Here is a 14,442-nt window from a genome sequence, read left to right as displayed (position 1 = left end):
TGTGCTTTCTCAACCTACTAGTCTTAACTCGTTGACACTTCCTTCAGTTCTTTTAGTACTTTTTATTTATTTATTTTGTTAAGTTCTGCAGCATAATGATATCTGTTCAGAGTTGCATCAATCTAATGAAAAAACTAATGCATTCCTTTTAGGTTAGACCATAATGAGATGCACTGAGAATTTTGAAGCAAGTTGACTGGTATAATAAGCATTGGAAGTGGCCAAATCCTTTCCACTCCTGTTTCAGCCTCTTCTTCCACTATGGCTCACCTCACTGAGAAAGCCCAAATTCCAGCTCATGGCTTTGCTCATGTTGACATCCATATTGTTGATAAAATGTTATCTTTTCTTCGCAAGAAATGGAGGTCCTTAGTCTAAGATTCGGATATTGCAAAGTGCTGAAACCCCTCAGAGAGGCAACTGCCACTTCCCAAACTTGGGCAGGAACATTTGCTCGAATCTGGTGCGCAGGCAACAGCTGCCTTGTGAATACTGGTCATCTGGTATGAGTGTTGGGATCATGACCATGGTGGCACTGGTTGGTATTCTCGGCACATGCAATATACACAATGTGGTAGGTGACATTGCTGACCTTAGAACATTGGCTTAAGGAAAACACTGACAAGGTGGAACATATCCCTGTGGGTGGAGGGGACAGGGGGCAGTTAAACATTTGTGTACAGGATTTTGTTGTGCCTAGGTATATGGTTTCTGAAGTATTTAGGGTGATGCGAACTGCATTTTCATTCTTGTGTGAACTCTGCACTTGTGGGCTGTGCATTTCAAAAAAATCAAGATCTATTGATACTCAGATTCAGAGGGGGTTCATCAGGTCAATTTAAGTTTTATTTGCTGCCAATGTTTCTTGGCAAAGTTATCCTTTCTTGTTGGATGATTTCAGTTTTTCGATGCAGGATCAAGGCTTCATAATTCAGCTACAAATGCATTTTGAGGATTGCCTGCAGAACTGCCTGGAATGCTTGTAGCAAAGATTATTGATTCTATGTGTAGCTGTGCCTATCATTGATATTCTGTCTATCATTGATGAATGACGCCATGTTTGTAAATACATGAATTCTCTCCATTGCTGATTTGGCGTCCATAACTTGCCCAATGCACTACTACTAGTAGTAGTTTCAGTAATGTCTTATATGCTTCTTTTTCATTTTTCTGGTTAACAAACTGCATGAGCATGGTAGCATGATGCATATGGTTAAGAAAGGAACTATGTTAATGATAGTCTTCTTTCTTTGTTTCTATTGCTTAGCAATGCTTGGTCGTTTTGCTTAAATGTCTAAAGGAACCATGTTTGAGGTACAAAAGATATATCTCATCATCATTGCTGAACCATACCAGAAAGGATTCAAGTATAACAATTGCAGAGAAAACCAATGTTTCACATTTAGATCCATTAACAGACAATGGAACCATGTGCATTAAGCCGATTATGATACTCGGTCTTAAAAACTAGATTGACATCTGTGTTTAGTAAGTGTCCTTCAGCCTTCTAAAAAATGATGAAGTTTAAGAAAGTTTCATGGGAATGAAACATGAAAATTAGTCTCGAACTGAGTTATTTTAGTTCTGTGAACAGAATGGTAGACTATGATGGCAAATTCTTGGAAAAGTGTTTGAGTATGTAGCAGCCAAATAAAATCACATTCTGACAGAAACGCTCTCTGATCCAGAAATATCTATACACATATGCAGGTGTTTACAGTATCCTAGTATGGATTTTCTCTTTTAATTTTGGGAGACGAGGACTTTGCAACTGTATCATGCACCAGGAAAGAAGAATCATTTGATTTGACCACATCAATTTGATAATTTACTTGCAGTCAGCCCAAACTCCAGTGAAACAAAGTGTTATTTCAGTCCAGTAAGTGAAGATCATGGCTTACAGATAATTTTCTGTATGTGGATAGATTACTGCAGAAAAAACCCTCAAGTGAATGATTTGAAGTAGGATCACAATTGATGAAAATATTGTATTCATCTGGATCACCATCGTTTATTCTTGATTTATCACAAGAAATTTACAAATTTCAACCTACTGCCGATAGGCCATGGCCAATTTATACCACCAATCATGTGGCTTATCTGCTGCAAGTTGTCTAGCATGTTGTCCTACAACTGCGTATGATTCATGGTCAGAGAAAAAAGAGGAGAGAAGCAGGCAGAAAGGAGGCCCCCGTCGGTACATACAGACAGGAGTACCTCCTACTACTAGTGTGTCCAGCCCGAGGGGCGCGAGGTTATCCGTAATCTCGCACTAAGTCTTTAGGCGACAGGGCGTACGGCCCAGGCCTGACAACTGGGGGCACGGTCTCTAGACCTCCCCCCACGCTCTAGCAGGTCCGGCGCCTCCACGTGCCCGCAAGGATAAGGTGCTCAGGAACGGCTACCGCGGGCCCGAACCACCGCAGGGTGGTCCTGGACCCCTACGTGTGGAAGTCGGACCCCAAGAGGTCTGAGCGCCCGGGCCAGCCGGGGGGGCCCGGACCTCCCTTCCCACCAGGGAGGAGGTCCGGTGCCGCCACGTGCCCCTGAGGAAGCGGCCGCTAAACCAGCACCGCCACGTGTCCAGTGGCAGCCAGCCTTCTACGGGAAGGCAGCCCAACTACCGCATTAAATGCGGGTGGTTGGGGTGCGCGTGCCCGAGACAGGGCATGGGCTGCCCACTGACACGTTGGGCAGGTATGTTGACACCACGGTAAGCCCGCCAGTTACCGAGGCGGCGCGTCGCATCGCCGCACCGCATCCGCAGGCGAGGGGCATGTAGTCACATCACAGCGCCGCGCGCGTGAGTGAAGGGTTATTATGACCTGCTACAGGAAAGCCACGGCGTGCTCTGCTACAGTGCGTAGAGGCTACAGCACGGCAGGTCAACATAGCCCCTTCGCCTGTCAGCGGGAACTGACCCTACAGTGACAGCACGTCTCCCACTACGCATATCACTGGCAGCAGACCCCCGTGCTAGCGAGACGGTACATGACCATACCCTGGTGGAGGATACGCACGGGGGCCGAAGAGGAAGATTTCGGAATCTGTGGTATTTAAGGCTCCAATGTGTACGATATTTAATATATCGCCGGATTCACCTGTCGGGAACCCGCTCAGTGTACGCGCTCCCCTTGAGCCTGTAAAAGGGAGAGCGCACATGTTAGAACACAAGCTCCCAACAAGCTCTCTCAGGTGCTCTCTCAAGCTTACACACACGCATCACTAATTTTACAGACTCTCAGGAGAGTTCACTTATTGAGGGATAGTTATTCCTCACCAAAACAAGCAATACATCTCACAGTGGACGCAGAGTTTTACGCTACGGCGGCCTGAACCACTCAAAACCCCTGTATGCTTTCCGTGTTCATACGCCTATAGATCAAGCATTCCTTGACTTCCCCCAAACTCATCCTAAACTAGGATTAGGCGGGTGCACTCCGCCACCCGGCTGGAGAAATCCTCCGACAAACACTGTGTTGTCTGCGTCATTTGTATTGCTTTCATGGTGAGAATTTACATGCTAAGAGCCAAGCTGGACCAACTGTGGCCTTTTTTTGGATAATCCAGAAGGCTACAAAGTTAGTGTCTCACATTTGGAAGGCAGTTCTGCTGAAAGATCAGTCCAAGATCAATTCTCAAGTCTCAAGTGGCATGGTAGGTTGTTCTTACATGACTGATTGTTGGTTTCAATTGTTGGTCTCTGGCTTCGGTTGCTGTTTACTGTGATGTCATGTATATATATGCATTTCTGCCCTTCGAACTTATAATACCTTTCTTAGTTTGGTAGACTTGGTGTCTCTAAGGATGAAGTCTTATGTTAACTTTCATGAATTAAAAGTTAACATAGGAGCTGAGTTGGTTCGACAAGAATTATGGTCTTGTTTCAGGGATCGATCTTTTCTGAGTGCTTCTGAAAGGCTCCATATAGTCACTTACTTTAACTTTGTAGTTAAATATGTTCTGGAACTGAGTGCATTAGTTTATCATCTTGTGCATATCTGTTATGTGCATGCACATGTGTGTGAACAAGTTGACAACATTTTGAATATTTATTCACTGTTTATGGCTAAGCCTCAAGATCTTGAAATCATCATGTAGTTCTGCTATCTTATAAATCAGCAACTGCTATTCTTCTGAGAGTTTGTCTATTTGTTCTGATCAGTAGATCTACACCTTTCATATTTGGTAAAGCTGATCATGCCGGCGGGTAAAATTAATTTCATAACTCTCTTCTCCTCTCCTTCCACGAGCTCTGTTTTGTTTATAAAGTGAGAATTCAGTATTTAAGAGAGTGAGAATGCACAGCTTGTTTATCTGTTAACACAGTAGGCTTTCCTGCACTAGCTTTAACAGTGCCTATCTTATCGCTGTTGCTGTTGCATCATGTCTTTCGGTCCTTGCTAATAAGTAATGGATAATGCAACATGTTTAGTGTCTGTCTGCTTCTTGTGCTGTGACATATCGATTGGGCATCTCAAGTGGGGTCCTCCCGAGCTAGTGTAATTCTATTCTTCTCACAGGCAGGATATTTATTTTTATCTTTGCTTCTTGAGAGCACAGTTTTCACCAGACTGAAGACCTTAAAGCAGCCGAAATCTGTTTTTGAGGAATTTAAAGTAGCTAATCTTTTCTTTCAGATATGCACATTTGAGAATTGTTTTGATTTGTAGGCAGAATCACTGCAATTTTGTTTGCCTTAATTATGTGGCTTTATGCTTTATGCAACTGTTTCTGAGTGAGACTGAGGCTATGAGCTTTGGCACTACAATTCCGTCAATGTTCTTCAAGAAAAACATCAACCCTATGTTCAACAAGTTTATATCCAAATGTTCTGTTGAATTGTATCTCAACTGTAAATGGGATTGGATACACGGTCCCCACATCTTTGCATGACATAACCTTTTTTACCTGAAACCTGTTTGAGTATGAGATAATTGTCAAATTGATGGGCCTCACTAAGTAGTTGTTCGGGTGCATTACCTAGGTGTCGGGTGTTCAGCTACATTAGTAATGGGACTTCTCAGAGTTAAATATCTCGATATGATAGCAAAGCATAGGTTTATCTTCTACCATGTTTGCAAAAGTATATCACTGCAAAAAAATCAAACTGTTGAATCATTCTGAAACGAGCTGCATATGGAGATCAGATCAAATTACAACCAAGTGATCATTGCAAGCTCACTTTTGGTGGAAGAATATGCATGCTGGAAAGTGGAAGGAGCCAAGAAAGAAAAGGAAGCTGAATGTATTCCCAACACGGCAAGGCAAATCCGCATCAGGTGTGTATCTGCATTTCTTGACAGATCCTAAAACTGTTTCTCTGCTAGAAACAATGAGGGCACGGGATCACCTTTACCTGTTAGAAAGTCTCTATGAATTATCCAGTGAAAGCTAGTTGGTATAGGCGCATAAGTTTCTCTCTGAATGCAGCCGTGTTGACACAGACGTTTTACCAAGAGTCTTGTCCCCAGAATCTAAAGCACTCTAGAGACTAGACTGTCTTTTCCCCTACTCGAGAACCTGTCAGCTGGATCTTTCTGCACACTGTGACCTCATCTTTCAGGTCACTTACTATAAAGATAACCCAATGTCTTACTAATGTTTATCACTATAAAGATAACCCAATGTCTTACTAATGTTTATCACAACCTTCTTTCTATGCTTCCATATGCAGGTTGCAAGTTTGCAGTGAGCAGAGTCTATAATAACTGGTTTTCCATGAGCTGGAGTAGCCAAAAAACCCAAGCCCATGATGTGTCTGAGACGGAACAAACCATATTATTCTCGTCGCAATCGAGTCACCCTTCCTTGCAGTACTCCCCAAACCCAAACTTGAGCCCATGCCTCTACCAGTGCACTGCCACTCTCAAAGGTAACTCATTCTATGTCTCCAGCCTCACCGTCGACGGCGACTCGCTCTACATAGCCTCGTCAGATGGGCACATCAGGCTGTGGCCGCTGGACATGGCCATGGACGCGCAGCGAGCCGAGCTGTCCAGCTCTACGGTTGCAGTCACCAACAGTTCCATAAAGTGTGTCATCGCCACCGGCAACGGCCTCGTCAGCTCGCACCAGGATGGCAAGATCAGGGTGTGGCATGCCCCCCGGAGGAACGGGAGCTGCGGCCACCTCGCCCTGCGCGCCGTCCTGCCGACCGCCGTCGACTGCCTGCGCACGTTCCTGTTCCCCGGCAACTACGTGGAGGTCCGGCGGCACCGGAAGCGCACCTGGGTGCACCACGTCGACGCGGTCACCGCGCTCGCGCTGTCCCCGGACGGCGCGGAGATGTACTCCGTGTCGTGGGACCGGAGCCTCAAGGTGTGGCGGCTGCCGAGCCTCCGCTGCGCCCAGTCCGTCTCGGCGGCGCACGGCGACGCCCTCAACGCCGTGGCCGTGTCGGCCGACGGGCACGTGTTCACCGGCTCGGCCGACGGGACGGTCAAGGCGTGGAGGCGCGGCCCGGGGCAGAGGAAGCTCGCGCTGGTCGGCACCATGGAGCGCCACAAGGCGGCGGTGAACGCGCTGGCGGTCGGTGTGGGCGGGACGGTGCTGTACTCCGGCGCGTGCGACCGGTCCGTCGTGGTGTGGGAGTACTGCGCGGGCGGTGGCATGGCGGCCGCCGCCGCCACGCTCAGGGGCCACACGAAGGCCGTGCTGTGCCTGGCCGCCGCCGGGGACGTGGTGTGCAGTGGCTCGGCGGACAGGACGGTGAGGGTGTGGAGGAGGGGAGCGGCAGAGGCGGGCTACACCTGTCTGGCCGTGCTGGACGGCCATGCCGGAGCAGTGAAGAGCTTGGCGTTGGTGAGGAAATCGGGAGGTGATCACGACGACGGCCCGTGCGACGGGTGCTGCTCCGCAGCTCATGTTTGCAGCGGATCGCTGGACTGTGACGTGAAGATTTGGAGAGTGACCATTTCTTGTTTACGAGTGCCGTAGAGGTGTACCTGTGTGTGTACATAAGTACTCTTCGAGCTGACCGATTCGTTTAAAAAAAAACGCACAAGCATGGCCTATATTATGTCTTCTATGTGGATCCAAACCCAAAACTGAATGGGACCTACACAAATACACAATAGTTGAGCTTCTTTAGTTAAAAGAAAAAGGGTCCAGTTCACTTAGATTTTCAACCTTCTATTACTTTTCGGGTTCTCTAGAATTTACAAATTTTGGTAGAATCCATTTGAATTTTGGAGGAATTATAACATGGGCCTAACCTCTTACAAAACTTTCCAACTTTCATCTGTGCGTCTCTCCTGAAATTCCAGTATTTTTTATGTGGAGGTTATGACATAATTTTTTTTATATGACCAAGATGCGCATCCATTTTATTAGCCACGAGTTAAACAGGTACAGCAAAGTTGCAAGCCAAAACATGCCTTGAAGCTTTTCACCGGTGAATTCCAAAGGCAAAATAGATGTATTCGTCCCTCAACTATTTACTATTATTCGAGAATAAGTTCATCCTTCAACTTTTAATTTGGTCAATTTAGTACTCCAACTTCTAGTTTTGGTTCAATCTCATCCCTCACCCTAGTTGGTTGTCCATATTAGAGTGCCACATCACCCTAGACATGTTTTCGCTGACTCATCACTAGCAAATGTCATATGTATCTCCTCCATCTATTACGAGATCACTCAAACTCCATCCACCTTATTCTCTCTCATCTTGCACTCAGCCTAACATTGAGTAAATTGGAGAGCAAACTATATTTTCATAGAAAATAAAGGGTTAGTGGTGACCTCAACAATAGACGAAGGAGAGAGGGAATGCAAATAAGATGTACATATGATATTTTGGTATGGATGACTTCGCGTAAAACACTCCTATGATGATGTAGCATGCCAGCATGGACGGACACCTACGACGAGGAACAAGACTAACCCGAAAGCAAAAGTTTGAGGATTAAATTGATCCAATTCAAAATTGAGGGACAAATCTGACCCTCAAGTGATAATTAAGGGATGAAAATGGCTATTTTCCCAATTCCGAAGTTCATCAAATCTGAATTAAGAACAATTTGCAACAAAAATTAACCTTCATGTTATCTTTTTAGTTCCCTCGGCAAACAATTTGTTGCAAATGCCCGTACCCCACTTGATTATGTTGCATAACCCACCCAAATGTACGCTGTTCAATTGGTTCAGCCTGTTTTTCGTTAATTGGGAGCTATCAATGTATTCTTTTTATCAAAGTGACTAAGTGAGATACTCATAGAACTATACCAATACTTTTTGGGGATTTCATAACTTTGCAACAAGTTTTGACTCTATGAATTTAGTCCGGTCTGGCTCTGCACGTGACAACTTACAGCCGACTGATGAAATTGGCCGAGCATGCGGACAGTAGAGTGGTTTCGCAACAGAGCTAAGAATGCGTACTACATCTATAGCAAAACGACTTATAGGAGAGAATTTCAAACTCCAAATAATATATTGGTTGATTTGTGCTCGAAAAAAGGTTGACTTTTAAGATTTTCCCTAATCAATTAAACATTTCCCGCTGTGTCCGGTTCCTCCGAACCTATCCACATCCGCAACGGACGAAACAAGCTCAACAACTAGCTGAGACGTCGGCTCACCCAGTCCCACCCCGGCACGATTAGGTGGCAGCCAAACGAAGAAATCTCGATGCTTTCCCCTGCTCGCTTCGGGCTCGCCGCCGCCTTCCTCCTCGTCCTCCGGCTGCCGGCGCCGGCTCCGGTCTCAGCCGCCCGCCCAATCGTCGCCGGCAAGCCTGCCCCCTCCGAGGCCACCGCCACTGCGAGGTGGCTCGCCGCACAGAACACGTGGGGTGTCGTCAGGTCCCATCCAGTTCCGCCCAAATCCGTATTTTACCGCTGCGATTTGGTGCCGTAGCTAGTTCCTTGGCAACGGGTGTGCTTCTTGAGGTAGCAGCATGTGTTGTTTTTGTCGGATGGGAAGTTGGGAAGTACCGCTGCTTAGCTAGGAAATTTGTTGCTTTTAAGTCAGAATTCCTATCTTCCTCTTAAATGAAATACGTGTTCAGGCACGTTCGCTAAAAAAAGTCAGAATTCCTAGCTGGTGCCAGCAAGTGCTGAGAATACGTACTGATCGCTCGAAACCATGTTATTGCTTGCTTTGGAGTTTAGAGTCCTGTTCAGACGTCGAAAGTTTAAAGATTGATTTGACAGTCAAGTGACACGATTTGCCCTTAAATATGAAGATTTTTAGTAAATCACTAACCTGATATGCAATTAACATATTCGTAGGGCATCACATAACTAACATCAGGGTATTGATCAAATTTTACCTTCCGTTGTAGAACTGTAATTTTATAGATTTTCTCAAATCCATTTATTGCTCATAGATCATTGTAGATCAATAGCCTATTTGGTTGGTCATTCGCTAATACCTGCTCATATCTTTCTCAGCACAATATCAAGTGATCTAAACGGGGCTCCATTTGGGTATTTCTTCTTGTCTCAGTACTGCAAACTGCCAACATATATACTCTCTTCTGGTTGGTTAACTTGATACTTACCTTCTTGAATATACAGCAATGTAGTTTCATATAGTGATGGGTTACCGGGTGAGGGTCATGGAATTCCATACTTCTACCTGACAACTCTGGATCCCACTGCAAGGGATGCGCTGGAGGATGAAAGGACCTCCTTCACCCTGAGTGAGTTCCCTCTTGGGACATGTGGGAAGATTGATCCTGAAAACCCCACTTGTTCAAAACTTACTCTTACTGGAAAGGTACTAACAAATTACAGCTTTGATTAGATGATTGTTCACTTGCAGCTTATCTTCCCTGTAGAATATTTTGCTTGGCGTTGGTGGAGAGATAGCTTGAAATGCTCTATTTCTGATTTTCTAACTTTGAATTTTGGCAACTAAAGTTTCTGTGGGATAAATACTTACTGACAGGATTGAAAATGCATTGTCGTAGCGTTTGGCACCGATATATCATTGGGTTATAAGCTGCAACTTGTAGAGGCTTGTGTGTTCCCAATATTAAACGTCTGTATAGGATCATGATATTACTTTTTTTCTTGAACACGGATCATGATATTACTAAGAAAAAGAGCGGGGATACTTTCTCAAAAAAGGAAGGTGAAATTAAATACATTAGAAGTAGCAAGCTCTTGTATTGGTAGGAACTTGATGCCACCGATTTCCATAAGAATACAAACAAAAAGGCTCTGTTGTAATCTCTGTAATTTATATTTTGTTTAGTCTTCCAAGCTATGTCCCTGAAACTGTCTCTTAGGATGCGGATTAAAGGAGCAATAAATTATCATAAGTTCATAACATGGATTTACCAAAGTAGCAATCCGCAAAGGAGCAAGCAAGACCTTCTTTGAATACCCTTCCGTAATGAGCGTTGACACTTTAAGGGTTTACTAATTATTATGTGTTGCATAAGCCACTATGTTATACCCTTTTTTTTAAGGTAAAATCGTGATATGAAGTTTACTGTCTTCTGCAGTTGAAGTTGGTTGACCTGCAGTCATCTGAAGCAGATTTGGCCAAGTCAGCACTTTTCACCAAACATCCTGAAATGAAAGGTAAATCCATACTTCAATCATGCAGTATGCAGAGAGGTTATTGATTCGATCTCTTATCTCAATTACCATATGTTTTGTGTGGTAGATTGGCCAAAGAACCATCATTTCAAGATCTTCAAATTGGAAATCGAAAATATATTTTTGATTGATTGGTTTGGGGGTCCTAAACCCATATCCCCCTCCCAGTACCTTGAATTTGGAAGGTGAGCATGCAAGACCTAAAAAAATCTGAGCTTATACTTCGTGTCTGCTCTAATACAAGTCAATTCGTAGCTCTTCATCGCTGCAGAACCATTTAATTTAACATATATTCGATCTATGCAGGAATCAGCAATCAGTGATGTCGTCATAAACAAAGAATGCTTCACGGATCAGTATCTGGTTTGTGTATGCTCTTAATGATGAAATGCATACTGTACATAATGCAAACTGTAATGACATCTCTGTGCGCTGAATAAACTTATAATGTTGTGTTTGTTGATATTGTTGTTCACCACATCTTCGTAAGCAATTGCTTGGGGAAAAAAAGAAACTAGTTTCTGTGTGGAGTATGCGTTCTTGATCTGCATCCTACAATTTCCAAGTTTTGACTGATCAAACCGAGCATTGGACACCTGGCCAGGATGAGTCTTTTCTGGGGTCATAATATGCTGATGAAACTCACTTGAAAGTTCTTTAAAACTATTGGGAGATGCTGAAAAATCTCTATGAATCTTTTTTTTTCTGAAACTTGCTCGTAACTGTTATTTTGAAATATGAACATTCATGTAAATTGTTGCACTGTTGAAATTTAGGCGAATGAGAAATATAACTATGCATTGAAAGTATTGTAACGTTATCCTTATGCTTCTCTAAATTTTCACGCAAGTACAGGAAATTTTTAAGTTTTGTTGTCCCTAACGAGAGCATAGCAAGAATTGACTTCTGATCTGGTGTCGTAATGGCCAATAGACCGACATTTCAAGTGATGGAATCAACTTAATCTTTGAGCCTTTCTTAGTCATAACAGGCCATTGTCAATGCAAAGTGTTCTTTGAAGATAATGTTTATTCTTGAACATTGTTGGCTCCTTCAGAGCACCTGCGAGCCACACGATGCAGTGGAAGCAGCCTTGTTCCTGCTTGAATCGTGTTCCAAATAGTGCTTAAATTTGCATAAGGTCAATTTGACATTAGTGTCACAGAACCATAACATAATCTTTTCTCTAATCTCAGTTACACTTCTTCATAATTCAGACCTAAAGAACTGCACAAATCCAATAAAGTTACATTCCAATTCAAACAAAAGAATCAACCTTACAGTTTATACAACACAATGACCATGCAATATTCTTCTGCATGGTAGCCAAATACAGTTCCACCAAAGAGGCAAAGACTTCATGAAGCAAGGAGAAGACAGCGTGCAGAGACGAGGACTTTGACTGACTTTTCAGAACTGGGTCGTGTTTGACCCGGACGGCCCGGCGTAATTGCTCCGGTGCGGCGGCCGCCGGATGGACACGAGCCCCTCCGACACGACGCTCCCGTCGTCCCACTGCCGTCCGAGCAGCCCGGTGGCCGTGACCGGGGCGTCATCGTCCTCCCCGCGCATGGTCCGCAGCGTGCGCCGCGCCATGTCCCGCCCCACGCCGCCGTCGCCCTCGGCCACCGGCTGCAACGCCGCCTCGACGCCCGCCGCGCGCGCGAGCCCCCGGAACCTCATGCTGCCCCGGCTCATCCCGTAGAGCGTTGATATGCAGTACTCCTCCTCCGCGCTCCCCGGCGCGGCGGAGCCGTTGAGCATCAGCCTGACGACCGCGGCCACCGCGCCGCCGTCCATCAGGGCGGCGCGCCCGTCGGGGCAGCCGGCCAGGTTCGCCAGGATCATGACGGCCAATCTCCGCAGCGCGGCGGCGTCGGCCTCGTTGCTGCGGTCCCGCGCCTCCGCGGCAGCGAGCAGCGTCCGCACGGCCCCCGGCGCGCGCGCGATCTTGGACCGGTTCATCCCGGAGAGCGAGACGTGGTACAGCGCCATCCCGGCCTCGCGCCGCGCGCGGTAGCCCGCGGCGCCGGCCGCGCCCGCGAACAGCTCCAGCAGCGGCGGGATCGCGCCCAGCACGCCGATGGCGGCGCGGTTCTCGTCCTCCACGGCGAGGCTGTACATGGCGCCCGCGGCGTGGTCGCGCGCCTCCGGGTGGCCGCCGCGGAGCACGTCCACGAGCGGCGACACCGCCCCGGACCGCACGATCCGCACCTTGTTCTCAGGCTCCAGCGACAGGTTGACCACCGCCGCCGCCGCGTTGACCTGGACGCCAGCGTCGGCCGAGAGCAGCATCGGGCGCAGCGCCGCGAGGAGGCGCGGCGTGCAGAGCTGCCTCCTTACCTCCTTGTTCTCCCGCGTCGCCTGCCGCAGCGACGCCATTGCCGACGCCTGCTCCGCGGGGGTGGCGCCCTCCGCCCCGAGCACGGCCATGATCTCCTCCTCCAGAGCGTCACCCCTCTGGTTGGGGCTGGGCTCCGGCACGAAGCCGTCGACGCTCTGCCTCCTAACCCGGACCGAGGAGGCCACCTGTGGCCGCTGCGACTTGGAGCTCTGGTCCTCGCGCTGAGGCGGCATGAGGCGGCGGACGATGTCGTGGGCGGTGCCCGGCGACAGCGGGGCCGGGTGCGGCAGCCCGAGGCGGTCGCACCAGTTGAGGATGGCGGTGCGGAGCGCGACGTTGGGGACGAGCACGAGCGGGGTCGACGAGGAGACGGGCGCGGCGAGGTCGGCGGCGACGGCGGGCGGGGAGAAGGCGAGCGCGGCGCAGGCCTGGATGCAGGCGCGCTCGAAGGTCTGGCCCGGCGGCACGACGACCGGGTCCGCCATCAGCGAGCCCGAGATCGGGCAGAGGAACTCCTCCGGCGGGTCGGCCGTGAACGACGGCGGCGGAGAAGGGAACGGCGGCGCCCACCAGGGCCGGCCGGTGCCCGTCGCCATGGGCTCGGTTGAAGTCGCCGAGAGCGCCTCACCTGTCGCGCTGCTGCGTGATCTGGCAGTTGCGCGAGTCGTGGGGTTTTTCAGTGCGACTCGCCATCGCTACGCGCCATCGCTACGCGCTACTGGCAGACGGTTCAACATCCCCATGCGATGCGATCATGTATAAAAAGAAAGTTACGAAAAAAGAAAAGAAGAAGAAGAGAAATCTCAACCAAATCCACAGTTTGAGGCGCATCCAGCCATCCACGACCTAGCTTAGCATTGCGTTTAGTGGCAGTTCATGATTGCGATCGGTTTCTATTTTCTCACTTACATGTGGGCCCTTGCGACGGTGATGTCTAATCTCCTTAATCCAGAATTACTGAATCGAGTTGCGTCTATGAAATTTCAAACACCTACAAGTCTACAACTATTTCAACACGTGTTGTAAAAAAATGGTAATGTACCGTATATTGGGAAAAAAAAACTAACTATTTTGACACCTTTATCATTAAATCAGAAACAAACATCATGGGCCCATTAGTTATACATGCAACATAGACTCACAAAGTGGGTGGTGCATGAGGATATAATTCTAGTTTTGAGTAATTTCAGAAAACTACAATCATTTAAGCCTAGCTATAAAGGAACTACAACTTCTAGGATCTGTTTTACAAAACTAATTACTTGATGCATTTGTTTTAGCTTAATAGACCCACATGCCAGCGCTAAAGTTATGTATATACCCGTATGTCGGGTTGTGTGGCTTACAGGTGGGGCCATGCAGAATTTTGTAGACTTTGTAGGTTTGTAAAACTGTGGGCGCAAACAGTTAAGTGTAGTTTTATTATACCTAGATGCTAATAATAGTTGTACTTAGTTTTGTGAAATTATTGATTCTTTAGTTTTTTTTTACTGCAAAGCCAAAATAGTTAAAAGCAACATATACGATGTACATATCATTATATCA

At 47.0% G+C, this 14,442-nt stretch overlaps 3 protein-coding genes across 4 annotated transcripts; 2 read left to right on the top strand and 1 right to left on the bottom strand.

The window, feature by feature from the left end:
- Positions 1-5,150: 5,150 nt before the first annotated feature.
- On the top strand, positions 5,151-7,278 carry LOC112890024 (protein JINGUBANG-like). The gene has a single exon (XM_025956851.1). The coding sequence runs from the start codon at positions 5,602-5,604 to the stop codon at positions 6,937-6,939; it is 1,338 nt and encodes a 445-aa protein (XP_025812636.1). The 5' UTR covers positions 5,151-5,601; the 3' UTR covers positions 6,940-7,278.
- Positions 7,279-8,569: 1,291 nt separating this feature from the next.
- On the top strand, positions 8,570-11,079 carry LOC112890068 (protein CREG1). Of its 2 annotated transcripts, none has more exons than XM_025956912.1 (6): positions 8,570-8,804; positions 9,342-9,431; positions 9,522-9,723; positions 10,457-10,535; positions 10,621-10,738; positions 10,860-11,079. In XM_025956912.1, the coding sequence occupies exons 1-6, from the start codon at positions 8,632-8,634 to the stop codon at positions 10,885-10,887; spliced, it is 690 nt and encodes a 229-aa protein (XP_025812697.1). In that variant the 5' UTR covers positions 8,570-8,631; the 3' UTR covers positions 10,888-11,079. The 2 variants fall into 2 exon arrangements, with proteins under 2 accessions (XP_025812697.1, XP_025812699.1); XM_025956914.1 differs by having other exon boundaries at positions 8,572-8,804; positions 9,396-9,431.
- Positions 11,080-11,664: 585 nt separating this feature from the next.
- On the bottom strand, positions 11,665-13,819 carry LOC112890067 (U-box domain-containing protein 39). Its single transcript, XM_025956911.1, has one exon. The coding sequence runs from the start codon at positions 13,491-13,493 to the stop codon at positions 11,964-11,966; it is 1,530 nt and encodes a 509-aa protein (XP_025812696.1). The 5' UTR covers positions 13,494-13,819; the 3' UTR covers positions 11,665-11,963.
- Between the last annotated feature and the right edge of the window lie 623 nt (positions 13,820-14,442).

The sequence above is a fragment of the Panicum hallii genome, chromosome 4, assembly GCF_002211085.1.
Source record: "Panicum hallii strain FIL2 chromosome 4, PHallii_v3.1, whole genome shotgun sequence".
NCBI classification, from domain to species: Eukaryota; Viridiplantae; Streptophyta; class Magnoliopsida; order Poales; family Poaceae; genus Panicum; species Panicum hallii.
Note: the sequence above shows the minus strand (reverse complement) of the source record. Positions and strands in the feature narration are given on the sequence as shown.

Coding starts and splice junctions, on each gene's coding strand:
- LOC112890067 (XM_025956911.1), bottom strand. CDS start 13,493: ATGGCGACGGGCACCGGCCGGCCCTGGTGGGCGCCGCCGTTCCCTTCT.
- LOC112890024 (XM_025956851.1), top strand. CDS start 5,602: ATGTTTATCACTATAAAGATAACCCAATGTCTTACTAATGTTTATCAC.
- LOC112890068 (XM_025956912.1), top strand. CDS start 8,632: ATGCTTTCCCCTGCTCGCTTCGGGCTCGCCGCCGCCTTCCTCCTCGTC. Junction 9,432..9,521: donor CTAAACGGGGCTCCATTTGG/GTATTTCTTCTT, acceptor TTGAATATACAG/CAATGTAGTTTCATATAGTG. Junction 10,739..10,859: donor CAGTACCTTGAATTTGGAAG/GTGAGCATGCAA, acceptor CGATCTATGCAG/GAATCAGCAATCAGTGATGT.